This window comes from Xenopus tropicalis, chromosome 5, assembly GCF_000004195.4.
Source record: "Xenopus tropicalis strain Nigerian chromosome 5, UCB_Xtro_10.0, whole genome shotgun sequence".
Classification (NCBI taxonomy): Eukaryota; Metazoa; Chordata; class Amphibia; order Anura; family Pipidae; genus Xenopus; species Xenopus tropicalis.
Genome location: NC_030681.2, coordinates 150,265,023 through 150,280,525, shown reverse-complemented (window position 1 = coordinate 150,280,525; position 15,503 = coordinate 150,265,023). Strand labels below are relative to the sequence as shown.

General features: G+C 42.0%; 1 protein-coding gene across 1 annotated transcript in view; it reads left to right on the top strand.

Moving 5' to 3' along the window:
- The first annotated feature begins 511 nt into the window (after nt 1–511).
- pkhd1 (PKHD1, fibrocystin/polyductin) overlaps nt 512–15,503 on the top strand; it is a 301,224-nt gene continuing 286,232 nt past the window's right edge. The window contains exons 1-16 of the mRNA XM_002933603.4: nt 512–777; nt 1,879–1,986; nt 2,312–2,392; nt 2,963–3,107; nt 3,559–3,643; nt 6,074–6,131; nt 7,547–7,625; nt 8,467–8,538; nt 9,614–9,678; nt 9,916–9,955; nt 10,477–10,547; nt 11,287–11,388; nt 11,603–11,692; nt 12,794–12,935; nt 13,133–13,247; nt 14,631–14,906. Of these exons, the coding sequence (XP_002933649.4) occupies nt 1,899–1,986; nt 2,312–2,392; nt 2,963–3,107; nt 3,559–3,643; nt 6,074–6,131; nt 7,547–7,625; nt 8,467–8,538; nt 9,614–9,678; nt 9,916–9,955; nt 10,477–10,547; nt 11,287–11,388; nt 11,603–11,692; nt 12,794–12,935; nt 13,133–13,247; nt 14,631–14,906 (1,509 nt within the window). The 5' untranslated portion in view covers nt 512–777; nt 1,879–1,898. The remainder of the gene's footprint in view (nt 778–1,878; nt 1,987–2,311; nt 2,393–2,962; nt 3,108–3,558; nt 3,644–6,073; nt 6,132–7,546; nt 7,626–8,466; nt 8,539–9,613; nt 9,679–9,915; nt 9,956–10,476; nt 10,548–11,286; nt 11,389–11,602; nt 11,693–12,793; nt 12,936–13,132; nt 13,248–14,630; nt 14,907–15,503) is intronic.

Genomic DNA, 15,503 nt, shown 5'->3' with positions numbered 1-15,503 from the left:
TTGCTTGGTGTTTCCCAACCACCTCTCCCCTTGTGTCACTTCCCCCTGCCCCCCTGTTAGCTTTATTACTGGTGCCCCCCAGTCTAACACTGATGTTGGCGCTACTTCTCTCCAACCGGTATTTCATCCCTCATCCCCTCCTCTTAACTCTTTTACTGGTTCCCCTGCCTGATCCAGGTAATAATAATCCCTCTCCTGTGCCCAATATGACTGCCCCCTTACCTACCTTACCTAGTATTCCCCTACCATGCCCAGTCCCACTGCCCCCTGCCCCCCCTGCTTGCCCCCCAGCAAGCCCAGCCTATAGCAAGAATGGCAGCAATGGCATAGTAAGGGGCATATAAAATACCAAACAGTACCCACCCCTCCGCCAACCTTTCCTTTACCTGCCCCCTATGAGAGAATATTTTTGTGCTATTTCCGTGAAGGATTTTGTTTTCACATATTTAGCCAGGAAGGTTTAAAGGATCAGTAAATGATTAAGCCTCTGGCAGCCACAGGTAGAAGCTTTTGCCCTGCTTGGGTCACAGATTCCAGCCGGGGAGCCTAGGGGCTTAAAGCTCCGCACAGCAGCGGCGGCGGCACAACGCTCCGTAATTCCATTTAATATCATACGATATTGGGAATCAAAAAGAGGAATTGGATTCTTGTTGCACAAAACAGGCCAAAGAAGAGTTTATTTTTGATTTTCAGTTTTATTTTTTGTTATTTGGAAGCCAATCGGGTTGGGGGTCTGTGTGCTGGAACAAGGGACAAGCCTATGGGAGGTTGCAGAACGTGAGTACAGGGATTTTCTTTAGGGTAATGGGGTAGTATAGAAAATGAAAGGAAAACAAGGGTAAATAAATATCATTTTTATTCAAGAACTTTCCCTATCTATAGATATAAGGGCTCATTTTTGCTCACTATGGCCCCTTCAGATTGGTATGCATACAAATACTTGTGCCTATATATTCTCCTCTATATTTGTGCCATTAGGGTCAGACTGGGGTGTGCAAGGCCCCCTATACCCCCTCAGGGGCCCCCAACCACCTGCTCACCCAAAGCAGACCCCCCCCCTCCCTCACCGTGATCACCGAAAGATGCAATGGTGTAACTACATGTTACTGGGCCCCACAGCAAATTCAATTTAGGGCCCCAAAATATTTGTATGTTGGCCAATTCTACCAAGATATATTGAAATTGCTCATTAATTAGGGCCTTACTTGGCCCCCTAGACTCCTGGTCCCCCCTGCAACTACAGGGTCTGCTTCCTCTGTAGTTACACCCCTGGAAAGGAGGCTAGGAGGGTCGCAGCAGCAGGGAGCGGTAGGTGGGAATCGGGTCTGGAAAATACATTCTTTTATTTCTAGGGTGCCACTGACCATAGCAACCAGGCATTTGCTTGACTGTTATGGTTTTAGTATGGTACAAATGTTCGTGCAGTCTCTGTGTCATGAGGCTAAGCAGCATGCAATTTACCCTAGCAACCAGGTAGTGGCTTGAAAGAGAGACTGGAAGATGAATAGGAGAGGCCTAATAGTACTAGTTATTGGCTGTGGGGGGTCAGTGACCCCAGCAGCCAAAAACTGTTGCTCCATGAGGCTACACTTCTATTGTTATTGCTGCTTTTTTTGTTATCCCTCTATTCAGGCCCTCCCCCTTTCATATTCCAGTCTCTTATTCAAAACACTGCCTGGTTGCTATGGTAAACTGGACCCTAGAAACCATATAAGCTGCTTTTGTTTTAGAAAACAGTTAAACAAACAGCTAAATAAAAAAAAAAACACTTTAAATAAACAGTGAAGACCAATTGCAAATTGACTCAGAATATTAATCTCTACATCACACTAAAAGTTAACTAAGTTGAACAACCCATGCTATGATTTTCCTTTGCAGAGGGCTGCGCTGGGGATGAAATGAAAGCCGTATGGGCCCCGGGTCTAAACACTACGAGTATGGGCCCTTTATTACCCCTCTCTGTGTGCCTGGTCCTGCCCCTAGCAGGTGAGTAGTAGGACATCATTAATGAGCAGCCATTGGGTAATCCTAAATAGAAACCTGCAAGGTCACGTAACATAATATAAACTATGTGTTGGTTAAATATTCATTCTGGGGGTATAGTTTCCCTTTAAAGTCAATGGGCATTTTTTCTTACTCCAAATGCATTAAAGGCAATGGGCGTTTGTTTGCCGTGACTTTTTTGTAAATTATGAATTCAGCGAATGGGACTGCTTGTTAGCCCGAAGGACTCAAATACCAACTGTAGGCACAGTTCTTATTGGTTTTACTTGCCCTTCGTATAAATCCTTAGTGTTTTCTCATGTTACAGCTGCCTGTTGTACGGGCTACACATCGGATCCAGCAGTGGGCAGTATGGCTGGGGGTACCTGGATTATGATCAGATTCAACAGTGAGTGATTTTTATATCTAATTTCATCTTTCTCTTATCCTTTTCCTATGATCCTTCTCTCCAATATTTTTTTCCCTCATTCCAGACTGGGCCATTTAGGGCCAACTAGAGAACACATCGAATAGGTGGAGACAGGGGCAAATGGTATAGATGTTATAGAGACTTTTGGTAGAAATAAGAAGTGACAGGTTAGGACTGTCCAAGACAGGAGCCCAGTAGTTCCCGGGCCACTGGGAGATGGTACCCTAACGGCCTGTCCAACCCTCATCTCATTCTCTTTTTCTTCTTCTTCTTTTCATCTCTTCTCTTTCATGACCAAAAGGCCAAATAGTTGAGTGAATTGGAGAGACACCAGGGTCTACCAGAAGTTCTTCCAGTGCCCAATGACCAATAGTGCATGTAATAACAAAACAAAAATGTGCGGTGCAGGTAGATCATTATGAACAAGCCTGTATTATTTTGGGTTCCACCCTACCTACATTGTCTCCTTGTAGTCTTCTCTGTGTCCTTCTTATCTGGGAACCCTTAGATCAGAAATGGATCTCTTATCTTCCCTTCCCTTGATCCCAGACTGTAAAGAGAACATAAACCGTCTCGGCTCTTTTGCAAATGGATCCCACATTGATGTGTACATGACAAATCCGCAGCTGCCACGTATAATCTGTGATGTGTACCCAGTCTTCTCGGCACCATCTGCCATAAACTGCCGGACCAGGTAATGGGGAACCCATCTAATACATGCCTGGCTCAGAGACACAAGGGCCTAAAGGGTCTTACGGAGCCTATACAGGGGCAGATTTCAGCTTCTGCTTGGGGTCCTTCAGACTGATTTGGAAGCTTATCTGCCCATGTATGGGCACCCTGTCAGGCCTACCCAACCGATATCTGGCCTAAAATTGGCCAGATCTCGATTGGGCAGGTTTGATTTTCCTGTCGGATCACAGATGATGCAGACCTATGTCTGACAGACCACATACCTGCTGTTTCAATTCGATCATTTGGCCCTAGGGTATCAAATTAGTACAATATTGGCCACTGTAGGTGGGCATATAGGGAGCCAATGCGACCTCGCCAAACGAGTGGATCCGTGGCTCCCGTGTGTGGCCACCTTTACTCACAAGCACCTAAAACTTACTGTGAACTATCAATCTTAATTTTTTTATCAGGCCTTCAGAGCATGAAGCTATCTACATTGTGGAGGTTTTGTTTAATGGGGAACCAGTGAGTCAGTCAAAAGAAAACCACTTTATGGTAAGAAAATAAAAATCTGGAATAGTGTCATTGATAAATATGTAATGCAAAAGTGGCTTAATACATTAAAACTCACCCGTGTTCTATTCATTCCTATGGGGTTTTTAAAATCTTATTTATCAATGGGTGAAAGTTATAACTCACCATTTGATAAATACACTTCTAAGTATCCCATAGGAATGAATAGAAGGTGGGTGAGTTTTTATGTATTAAGCTCTAAACTCACATTTTGATAAATCTGCCCAAAAAGGGGCCCAAAATGGGGCAAGTTTCACTTGAAACTGGGTAAAATAGAAACATTGATGGGATTAACTTCCCCTTGAAACTGGGTAAAATAGAAACATTGATGGGATTAACTTCCCCTTGAAACTGGGTAAAATAGAAACATTGATGGGATTAACTTCCCCTTGAAACTGGGTAAAATAGAAACATTGATGGGATTAACTTCCCCTTGAAACTGGGTAAAATAGAAACATTGATGGGATTAACTTCCCCTTGAAACTGGGTAAAATAGAAACATTGATGGGATTAACTTCCCCTTCAAACTGAGTGAAATAGAAAACAATGATGGGATTAATTTCCCATTTAAACTGGGTAAAATAGAAAACAATGATGGGTTTATTTTCCCCTTGAAAATGGGTGAAATAGAAAACAATGATGGGATTAACTTCCCCTTGAAACTGTGTGAAATAGAAAACAATGATGGGATTAGCTTCCCCTTGAAACTGTGTGAAATAGAAAACAATGAGGGGATTAACTTCCCCTTGAAACTGGGTAAAATAGAAAACAATGAGGGGATTAACTTCCCCTTGAAACTGTGTGAAATAGAAAACAATGAGGGGATTAACTTTCCCTTGAAACTGTGTGAAATAGAAAACAATGAGGGGATTAACTTCCCCTTGAAACTGTGTGAAATAGAAAACAATGAGGGGATTAACTTCCCCTTGAAACTGTGTGAAATAGAAAACAATGAGGGGATTAACTTTCCCTTGAAACTGGGTGAAATAGAAACCAATGATGGGATTCACTTCCCCTTGAAAATGTATCAAAAACAGGCCGTCACTGACTATTTCTCTGCTATTCTGAGCCGCCATAGCACTCAATGGTACTTGACAGATCAAACCTGAAATTTGTTTTTTGATTAAAAAAAAAGTTAACTAAACATTAATAAATCACGACTTATGTGAGTTATTTTCGAAAAGCTTGAATTTTTCGGGAAACAGTATCAGAAAAATTGAGTACTGGCAGAAACCCATTCGTAATTCTCGAAAATATTATAGTAATATAATAGATATATATTTGTATATTTGTATATTATATATATAGTTGCTAAGTAAATCTGCCCCTAAGTTTGCCCACGAGCAGTAACCCATAGCAACCAATCAGCAGGAAGCATTCACTGGTCACTTGTTTAAAAGCAAACGTCTCATTGGTTGCTATGGGTAACTGCCCCTGGGCAAACTTAGTGGGGTAAACTTCATATGCAGTTGCGCCATCAGCTCGTTATAATCAGTAGATGAGCCTGGGACTCCCGACTTGGCCCTGGTGTCTCGTTAGCCGTGTATAATTGAGAACTCGGGGCTTCCCAGATAGGAGCAGATTGCAATTCTCGGGGCTCCTGAAATTCACGGGGATCCATCACACTTTGCCTTCAGCCCAAATAAAAATACTGCGACTTCTTTTTATGTTAAAACTGTTTCCCAACCGCCAAGATCTTCTCTGATTAAATATCACCAGGGAACGGAGTTAATGAGTCACATTCCTGACGAATAACGAGCACAATGATTGCCTTTGTTTGGGCGTTGGACCCCTGCCAGACACTTTCCGGCTTGCTGCGGGCACAAACAGGTTTCAGCAACTGGCTGCCACTTCTACCTGTCAGCTGGGGGCCATTGCTTATCATTGTGACCCGTCGCTCTGCGGGGCCGCTGACCCCTCTCCTGCATAATTGGCCTCATTCTACTCACATTCCTCCTGTTGTTTGTAATCAGTGTCTCGTTAGTTTATCACACTGCACAGGTTTGGATTTGGGGTTAGTAAGATATCACATGATTGGTCGACCCCCTGCCCACACAAGCCAAATAAACCCCCCATAATAACCCAGGGGAACTATCATACATCATTGTTTCCCAAAGAGATAAGCTGTAGATATCTATATCTACAACTGGCAGTTAGGCAGGTTATATATAGGCATTATGGTTGAACGTGATGGAAGTATGTCTTTTTTCAACCCAACTTACTATGTTACTATGTTACTATATATACTCTCTACAGTGTTCCATAGGCTTTAGCATGGCAGTCTCTCCGTCCCTGAATATTGGGATTATTTTCTATATCAGGGAGATGCAGCTGCACCCCAGTATCGATGGGTTTGCCTATAAATGTCCCACTATGGAGAGAGAACCCCTTATTTGTGTTTCTTTCTTGTAGTTCTCCCGAGCCCTCACTCCTGCGATTCATGGCATAAACTCATCATTTGGGGTACCGGGTAAGAACAGTTTCCTAATGTGGCTTCCTTTGTTATAGGATTAAAAATCACATATATATATATATAAATAATAATTGAATTACTATTACTTATTTCAAAGTAGAATCATGATTTGTAAATTATAAGTATACAATATCACTCATGTATTATAAGGGATAAATGTACCCCCTACTGTAAATGATAAGGATATTAGCAGTCACTGAGGGGTTCTGTGCCCATATAAAGGCACAAGGCTGCAGGCTGAGTTATACAGGGAACTCTGAGTATCACTCATGTATTATAAGGGATAATGTACCCCCTACTGTAAATGATAAGGATATTAGCAGTCACTGAGGGGTTCTGTGCCCATATAAAGGTACAAGGCTGCAGGCTGAGTTATACAGGGAACTCTGACTATCACTCATGTATTATAAGGGATAATGTACCCCCTACTGTAAATGATAAGGATATTAGCAGTCACTGAGGGGTTCTGTGCCCATATAAAGGCACAAGGCTGCAGGCTGAGTTATACAGGGAACTCTGAGTATCACTCATGTATTATAAGGGATAATGTACCCCCTACTGTAAATGATAAGGATATTAGCAGTCACTGAGGGGTTCTGTGCCCATATAAAGGCACAAGGCTGCAGGCTGAGTTATACAGGGAACTCTGAGTATCACTCATGTATTATAAGGGATAATGTACCCCCTACTGTAAATGATAAGGATATTAGCAGTCACTGAGGGGTTCTGTGCCCATATAAAGGCACAAGGCTGCAGGCTGAGTTATACAGGGAACTCTGAGTATCACTCATGTATTATAAGGGATAATGTACCCCCTACTGTAAATGATAAGGATATTAGCAGTCACTGAGGGGTTCTGTGCCCATATAAAGGCACAAGGCTGCAGGCTGAGTTATACAGGGAACTCTGGGTATCACTCATGTATTATAAGGGATAGTGTACCCCCTACTGTAAATGATAAGGATATTAGAATTCACTGCACCACAAATTGCACCACCTAAACACACATTATATATATATATATATATATATATATATATATATATATATATAGCACAGAATCCATAGGGTAGGCACTCACGATTTTCAAAGTTAAACTTGCCTGGGTGCAGTCCTCATGTATATGTACAAAAATCTTTCGAAAGTAGGCCGCTCCACACAGGACTTATGCTGAACAAAAAATTTTATTTGTAGAATATAACAATTACTGACGTTTCGGCTGGCGTTCCAGCCTTTCTCAAAGTTATATATTTATATATAATGGGATTAGTAAAGAGCATTGATACTGATATATTTTACAGTTTATTCATGGTTATTGCTTAGAATTAGACCATCATTTATAGTATAACTGCCTGTATGGTGTATCTTGTTTTTGGATTCATAATTAATATGTCTCTGATCTTATAAATCAGGATCCATCATTGAAGTCTCTGGTTGGATCACGACTGAAGTCTTTGAAAGCTATGAGTTTAATGAAGACTTTATAGATGGGTAGGTATAAATGGTTTAGTTTTATTTTATTCCAAATGTTCGACGTAGTTTTCTCAAAAAAAATTGAAAGTTTTACGAAATTTTGGAGAACATTTTGCCATTTCTCAAACAACCCGTGACATTTAAACGGACCTTCATTTTCCACGAATCCTGTTTATTTTTTCCAAACAGGAAGTCCTCCAGCGGCCATTTTAGCAGCATCGGTGCTCATTTTCCTCACTTGCATCTTGGACAACAATAATGCATTTAGGTTCCATTTGAAAGTGTGTGAAATAGAAAACAATAATGTGTTTAATTTGCCCTTGAAAGTGTGTCAAGGACAGGCTGTGTCCTGGACTTTTCTATTTCTTTGTGTTTCTTTACAATAAAACTCTAAACATGTGAATATTAAGACTAAATAGTTCTCGGAAGCTAAAACCTATCAGCTATCTTGTTGCTAGGGTCTTGTTAACCTTAGCAACCAGGCAGCAGTTTGAATCGAGACTGGAACATGATTAGTAGAGTGTCTGAAAAAGAAAAATAAGTAATAAAAAGTAACAATAATAATAAAACTGTAGCCTCACAGAGCAATAGTTTTGTAGGGGTCAGTGACCCCCATTTGAAAGCTGGAAAGATGTAGAAGAGGAAGGAAAATAATTAAAAATATATAACAGATAAATAATGAAGACCAATTGCAAAGTCGCTAGGAATAGGACATTCTATAACATATTATACTTTACCTTAAAGTTGAACCAATCATTTGAGTATATGGGTTGGAATTCTGGGTATGGGTTGGGGTTGTTTACATTGCTCTCTTCATTTATTCAGTACATAATGTGAAATTCTGTGCTTGTATTCACAGTCCTGTCATTATGGATTCGAAAAGGGACGGCTGGTTCACTATCTGTTCGTTAACTAACGACTCTACAAGCATGTAGGTTCTCCAAAAACCCATTTACTGTACTTACCATCATAAGAAATCATTAGAGAAGATCCATTTCTGTCCATTGCTTTGTTTCTAAATTCTACATGAGGGAATAGGGTCTACCTGTCTGATCATGGCAGACACAACTGGGGGCCCCGAGGGTGTAGAGCAACCAATGAGGGACCCAACTGCTGTACAGTATCAATATATGCAGGAAATACATGAGTGTTTCCCAAACTGTGGGTATGAATCCTCTGGGGAACTTTGAGTAGTGGAAGGGGAGGCTAGAATGAAGGCCAGATAGGATGGGAATTGGGGAGAATGGCTGTTTGCTCTCCTAGATATGCCTGAAATTGCAGCTAGAGGGTGAGATTTTGGGTGAATCTCTATTTGCTGCCTTAGATATGCATGAACCCATGGCCTACGATTAAGTGTCTGTGCGCACGAAAGGCATAAGGTGATTAAAGTTACTTATTAATCAAGAATTCTGCCTGGTGAGTGCCTGCTCTTCCAATAGCCCTGATATTCGCTCCTTTGTGGTGAGTTGTTGGACAAACCTTATAATCATGCATGAAACCATGACCAAATGACTCACACACGGATGTCTTTTCTATATTTATATGCATTTCACAAGCTAGGGGGGATCCTAACCAATGGATGGACCTTAAAGGGAGGCTCGGTCCAATGATGAAAGAACTACTAGCTTAGTAGAACTTATATTTACAGTTATTTAGGATTCTTTGCCAGGCAATTCCCCACTGTGATAATGTTCTAATTGTCCCTTATTATCAGTTCCTCTGGGGCTCCTTAATTTCACATTGAGCAGCAGTTCTAAGAGAACAGGGGTTCCATTTGGTGGGGTCATACCCTTGGTTCTACTGGGAGGTGAAATCCTTCAGAAATAGGCAGTGGGGTACAGTGAGGGGTTGGCATAGATCCCCAATACATGAGCTATGAATTTTGGATATAATTTTGTCTTGCCTACTTGCCCTCAGTTGAATTGCCCATACAGCTCATATTCAGTAGGACAAATCCATTTAATCTCCTGTTACACTAATCATTTGCTCTTCTTATTTATTACCAGTTATCCTATCCGTGTGAAGGAAGGATTCGGATCCCTACAATGTAAAATTCTAGGAAATTACATCGGTGGGTACAATGAAATGTGAATACAAAAAATAATGTCATTTTGTTTACCCACAACTCCAAAGCAACTTTCAAGAAAACATATCAGAGCTCTACCATTCCCTTGTTGGGAAGAATAATTTCAAAAACACAGGTCATTAATCCCACTGGGGGCACTGGTTTTGCTGGATATTTGTATCAAGCTTTATATAGTCTTATAACAACCTTTGAATTGTTTTGCTTTCTGTGCTTTCTCTGTAGGTTCCCAGAACATCAGCTTCTCCATCTTCAACAAGGGAAAGTACGATGTCTATTCTTTCTCTATTCCTTAGTATTTATGATAGGAGGAGTCAGGTCCTACAAACATACATAATATAATTATAATTAGGGTTGCCACCTAACTGGCATTTCACTGGCCAAGCTGGAAAAAATTGCACTTAATGCCAGGCATGTATTTCCTGCCCAGTTTCCCTAATTTATAAAACCTGGCAAAACCTGGCAAAAACCTGGCAAAACCTTTGGCCTGGATAGCCTTCCCAAAAACTGGGCTGTCCGTGTCAAAATGGGACAGGTGACAACCCTAAGCAGCACTTTACATTCATTTATAACAAACACAGGTCTTACAAAAAACGTAACAAAACAGGGATCCATAATAAAAGTGCCACATATATTGCTTGTATATGTGTAAGTGGCACAAGTGCTCCATGTATGCCCTGTCTATGGATGTAAATCCACATGTGTGCCTAGCAAGATGTATTTCAATGTACCAATAACACCCAATGAATAACTCCATCACCATAATCTGTGGTTATTTATGGACAGGTCAACGGTGAGCAAAGACGCCTGGCACGTTAGTGCGAAACACGAACTGTTTATGTTCCAGACGCACTCAGGTGGGTTCCTGCTCAGTATTTTCACTGGTACCGTTCAGCTTTTTCTCCAAGTAAACTGCCTAACATCTTGCAGACAGGACTGAAATCCAGGGGGTGTTTGGCCACAGCACGCCCTATTCCTGCCCCACATCACACCCAATTAAGCCCTAGGCACGCCGTATTATGCCATGCCCCTTTTCCCTTGCTCCACTAAGATTGGGGTACAAATACGGCTAACTCCAGAAATATCCAGTAGTTGACAGATCTGTTCTAGTTGACCTAAAGGAAGGCAAAAAGCCCCAATGTGTAGCTGTCTCCAAGGGGAATTCCTTCCTACCTTCTAATTGTCCTTATGTAGAAAGCACAGCCATGATTTACAGACCTAATAGTGGGGCAGTTTCTGGGGCACTAAAGGTTATGTGTTGCAAAAATAACCAAACTAGGAAAAATGAATCAAAGTAAATAAAGTTGGTATTATTCACATTGCAGATATAGCCCTCTAGTGACCAAAAGAGGGAAAATATGCAATATTAAAGATTAAGTCCGCAAAAGGATCAAAAGTTAAAAATATAAAGCTTTATTATAATCCATTAAAGAATCATACCCCATGTATGTAGCCTAACGCGTTTCATGCTAATCTAGCACTTAATCTTTATTATCTTTATTATCTGGATTAAGATAACTAAAGGTTATGGCCTTGTTTTGATTTGAGAATTTTGGAAGGTACAACTTTAATTTTTTTCCCTTTTTTTTTCTACAGAAATCTTTTCTGTGACTCCAGAACGTGGGAGTTTACAAGGCGGCACCGGCATTACCATTGTGGGCAATTTCTTCCAGTATCCTTGTCGTGTCAGAGTCGCAGGTAACACGGGGCCTTATTGAGTTAAAGGGGCACATATACTAACAGGTCCCATACCAAAATCACAGGGTAAAATCCCTGTACCCAGGCTGCTGCAGATTTTTCTATATTTGAGTTCTGTTGCACTTTTTGAATTTCTCCACCAGAAGAATGTATAATATTATTATTATATTAAGAGTGAAACTGTGAAGCTTCACAGGTCTGTCTGACTTATTAGGAATCCCTTGCAAGATTGGGTCTGTGTCTCCCAGAATCATTGTGTGTACAACGGAACCTGAACCTATAACGAAGAAGGCGCCCTATCCAGGTACTGATTTCTGTTCTTATTTACAGATACATTACATGGGGGCAGCGTTATATCTCTAACTGCATTTCCCATTGCACCAAGCCTTGTCCATTGTTTCTAAGGGGTTGACTGTTTTGCCTTGTGTTAGTGATACATTGACTGGGTATGGAGCTAAGGAGCTGGCAAGGGTGTCACACAAAGAGTATTTTGGTAGATGTGGAGCAGGGAACCTTAATCTCTTTCTAAATGGACCCAGGTTAATTTTGGGAAACAACTTTTCTGACCCCAAAATTTAATTTTGAATCATTATTGATTGTAATGACTGCTTTCTATATCAGCCAAAAATATGGTGTCCTGACCCAGTCACAGTCACTGATATACAGGGGTATGGTTCCCATATGGCAGAGGTACAGCATGGCCCTCAAGTTATCTTTCAAGTCCCTGTTGGCTCTCGCATTCTTCAAACCAGGGTTGCCTGGCAAATCGGTATTGGGATTATTTGGTCAATTTGTAATGGTGACAACCCTACCTATAATCCCTTCCTTTCCTGACTTTTTCAGTGGCAGTTCACCCCTTTTATATAGAGGCCAGGCTCTGTCCCGTCCATTTTCCCCAACTCTTCCCTTTCACATTTGCCCATTCCTCTGCCTAGACCTCCCATTTTGCTGCCCCCCAAGTGACGTCCCCCAACCTAAAGGCTGGTATTTATACAGGGTCGGACTGGGGGGTGCAGTGCCCCGCAGGGACCCCCACCCAACGTCCTCCCCTGAGTGCGTGTAAGTTTAACGCGTCAGGGGAGGGACAGTCGGCCAGGGGAGTGCTGGCAAGGGTCGGGTCTGGGCCGCCAGGGCCCACCAGGTTTTTTCCCGGTGTCCCGGCGGCCCAGTCCGACCCTATATTTATAGGAAAAGAGGTGGCAACCCTACTTCAAACTGGAGGCTTCCACAAACTGAGGCCTAGGAAATATAAATAGTGGTAAATCCAGGCCAATAGCTTTAGTAACTGGCCAATATGTTTAACCTCCTCCCCAAAATATAACATTTCTTTTCACCTGTCACATCAATTACTTAAATAAAAGTCCTATTATATATATATGCTACTTGCTTTCCCCCTGTTCGTTAGGTAACCGAGGGCTGCTTTATGAACTGTGGAACGGAACCAATGAAATGAACGTTACAGGCAACTCATCTGGATACAGAAGAACATGGGCGCCCAACGCCACTTCCCCAAGGGGGATTTTCATTCAACCAAACCAGCCTTTCAGGTGAGAATGAACAGTTGGGAAATTACAGTTTTAATGGATTCCCAGGGGAGGGGGGGGGGTGCCTATGTTCCCCCCCCTTCTTTTCACATTGCACCTTCCCTGCCCTTTGTAAATGTTCCTTATTGTTTTTGGATAAAAATATAAGTTATATAGGTGTTGCTTGTCTCTAATGAAGAATACGTCTCTCCCCTGCCCAGAGCCCGATTAAGTGGTTTCTTTGTAGCGCCAGAGACAAACAATTACACATTTTGGATCCAGGCTGATAACGAGGCGGTTCTGTATCTCAGTGACGGAGAGGATGCGGAATCTAAGGTAGGGTGGAGCCATGGATGGGGGTGGTTTTCAATTGGCTTTCCCTTCCCATACACTGAGTGGCATATTTATAAACAATGTTGCCCATAGTAACCAATCAGCAATTAGATTTGAACAGTCACCTACAAGTTAGAAAACCAAAGCAAAGATCTGATTGGTTGCCATGGGGATGTTTGTCTCCAATGATAAGAAATACACCACTGGATGTAGTGACTGGCTAAGATGGCTATCTAGAAATAGTGGCAATGGTTGTCATGGCACTGACCAATTACTGCTTTGCTTTTATGATTCTAACTGCAATAGATTGGTAACAGTTAACATGGTAGCTTTGAGTTAATAGGTAAAGGTGCCCATACACGGGCCGATTGTAGCTGCCGATATGGGTCCCTTGGACAGATTCGGCAGCTTATTGGCCCATGTAGGGGCACTACCGACTGGCCTGCCCGACCGATATCTGGAATGAAATTGGGCAGATATTGATCGGGCAGGTTAAAAGATTTAGTCGGATCGGGGACCGCATCGGCTCGTTGTTGTGGTCCCCGGACCAATTACCTATTGCCGCCAATATAATTAGATCGTTTGGCCCTGGGGGAATTAGCCTCGTCAAGTGAGCGGATCTTCACGTGTATGGGCACCTTAAGGCCAATACTGGCCATGTTACTAGCCCTGTAATCAATTACTTCCTTTACCATTCACTATTGAGTTCTTTCAAATAAATTCTTCCACATTTTTGTAGTCATAATTTTGCTTGTGGCATTCAGGCAGTGGAACTATTACGCTGAGATCTTGGGGTTCCAGTTCATGTGGAAACTATACCCCGAACTATGTAGGTCTCTATATAAATATATTGCATAAACAGCTCATATGTAAAACCCGGCTTCATCTAAATAAACCATTTTCATATAAATATACTTGTTTAGCAGTATGTGCCATTGGGTAATCCTAAATAGGAAACTGCCATTTTATGTACTAAGGGCCGCCCCCTGGGATCATAGGAGTCACAGTGCACACAAACAAGCCAAGGCACACATACATGCTAGGCCCCATCAGCCAATGAATGGGCAGAGTTCTGCCTTTTGCTCCCACACTACTTCCTGTTACAGTTAGAGCTGCATCACTTCCTGTCAGCTGATCTCTGAGGGAGCACACAGCCCATCACTAAATGGCGGCTCAAGGGAAAGGATGTAAAAGGGCAATATTTACTGATATATATATTCCTGTTTGGGGAGATTCTTTAATAGGCCACTTAATATGATATAAATCTGTTGGGTAAGTATTCATTCTGGGGGTATAGGATTGTTTTGCTGTCAACACAAATACACGTTTAAGCCTTGTTTGGATCTGTTCAACAATTAACGGCCTTAATCCCCTCGTTGATTCCAGGTCAGGGTTGCCTCTATACCTCACGGGGTGTCGTCGTGGTCTGACCACTGGGAACGGACGTGGGATGAGAGGTGGCGACAGAAATCCCCCAAAATGAGCCTCACCCAAGGGAGGAAATACTACATAGAACTGATTCAGCGTGGAAGAGGGTCCAAGGCTGAAATGAGTGTAGGACTTCAGATCCATAACACCTGGCTGAACCCTGATATTGTGAATAGTTACCGAAGAGAAAAACATCAGATTGCGGCTTATTCCTCTCACCTTCCTGATATTCAGGTGAAATTTCTATCATTGAATTGATAAATTCCCATGGCCTTGAAATCTCTATGGAGTAGATTAATTCACTATATGTGTATAACATGGCCTAGAGCAGGGTCCCCAACCTTTCTTACTCGGGAGCCACAGTCAAATGTAAAAAGACTTGGGGAGCAACACAAGCACCATAAAAGTTCATGGAGGAGCCAAATAAGGGCTGTGATTGGCTATTAGGGGCCTCTATGCACCCTATCAGCTTACAGGGGCTTTATTTGGTAGGAAATCTTGTTTTTATTCAACCAAAACTTGCCCCCAAGTCAGGAATTCAAAAATAACTACCTGGTTTGGGGGCACTGGGAGCAACATCCAAGGGGTTGGGGAGCAACATGTTCCCCCCGAGCCACTGGTTGGGGATCACTGGCCTAGACCAACCAATATGGGATGCTGATGGCCCAAAGGACAAGTCTGAAAAAACAAACATGTAACAGTGTTGAGAAATGTAGAAGACATATATGAGCATTAAGATTACACCTGGTGTTATATTTTTGCCCATTAAAACATTTGTAAAAAGAAAATGGACATCCAGTTTATTTTTCAGGATGTTTGGATTTACAGTAC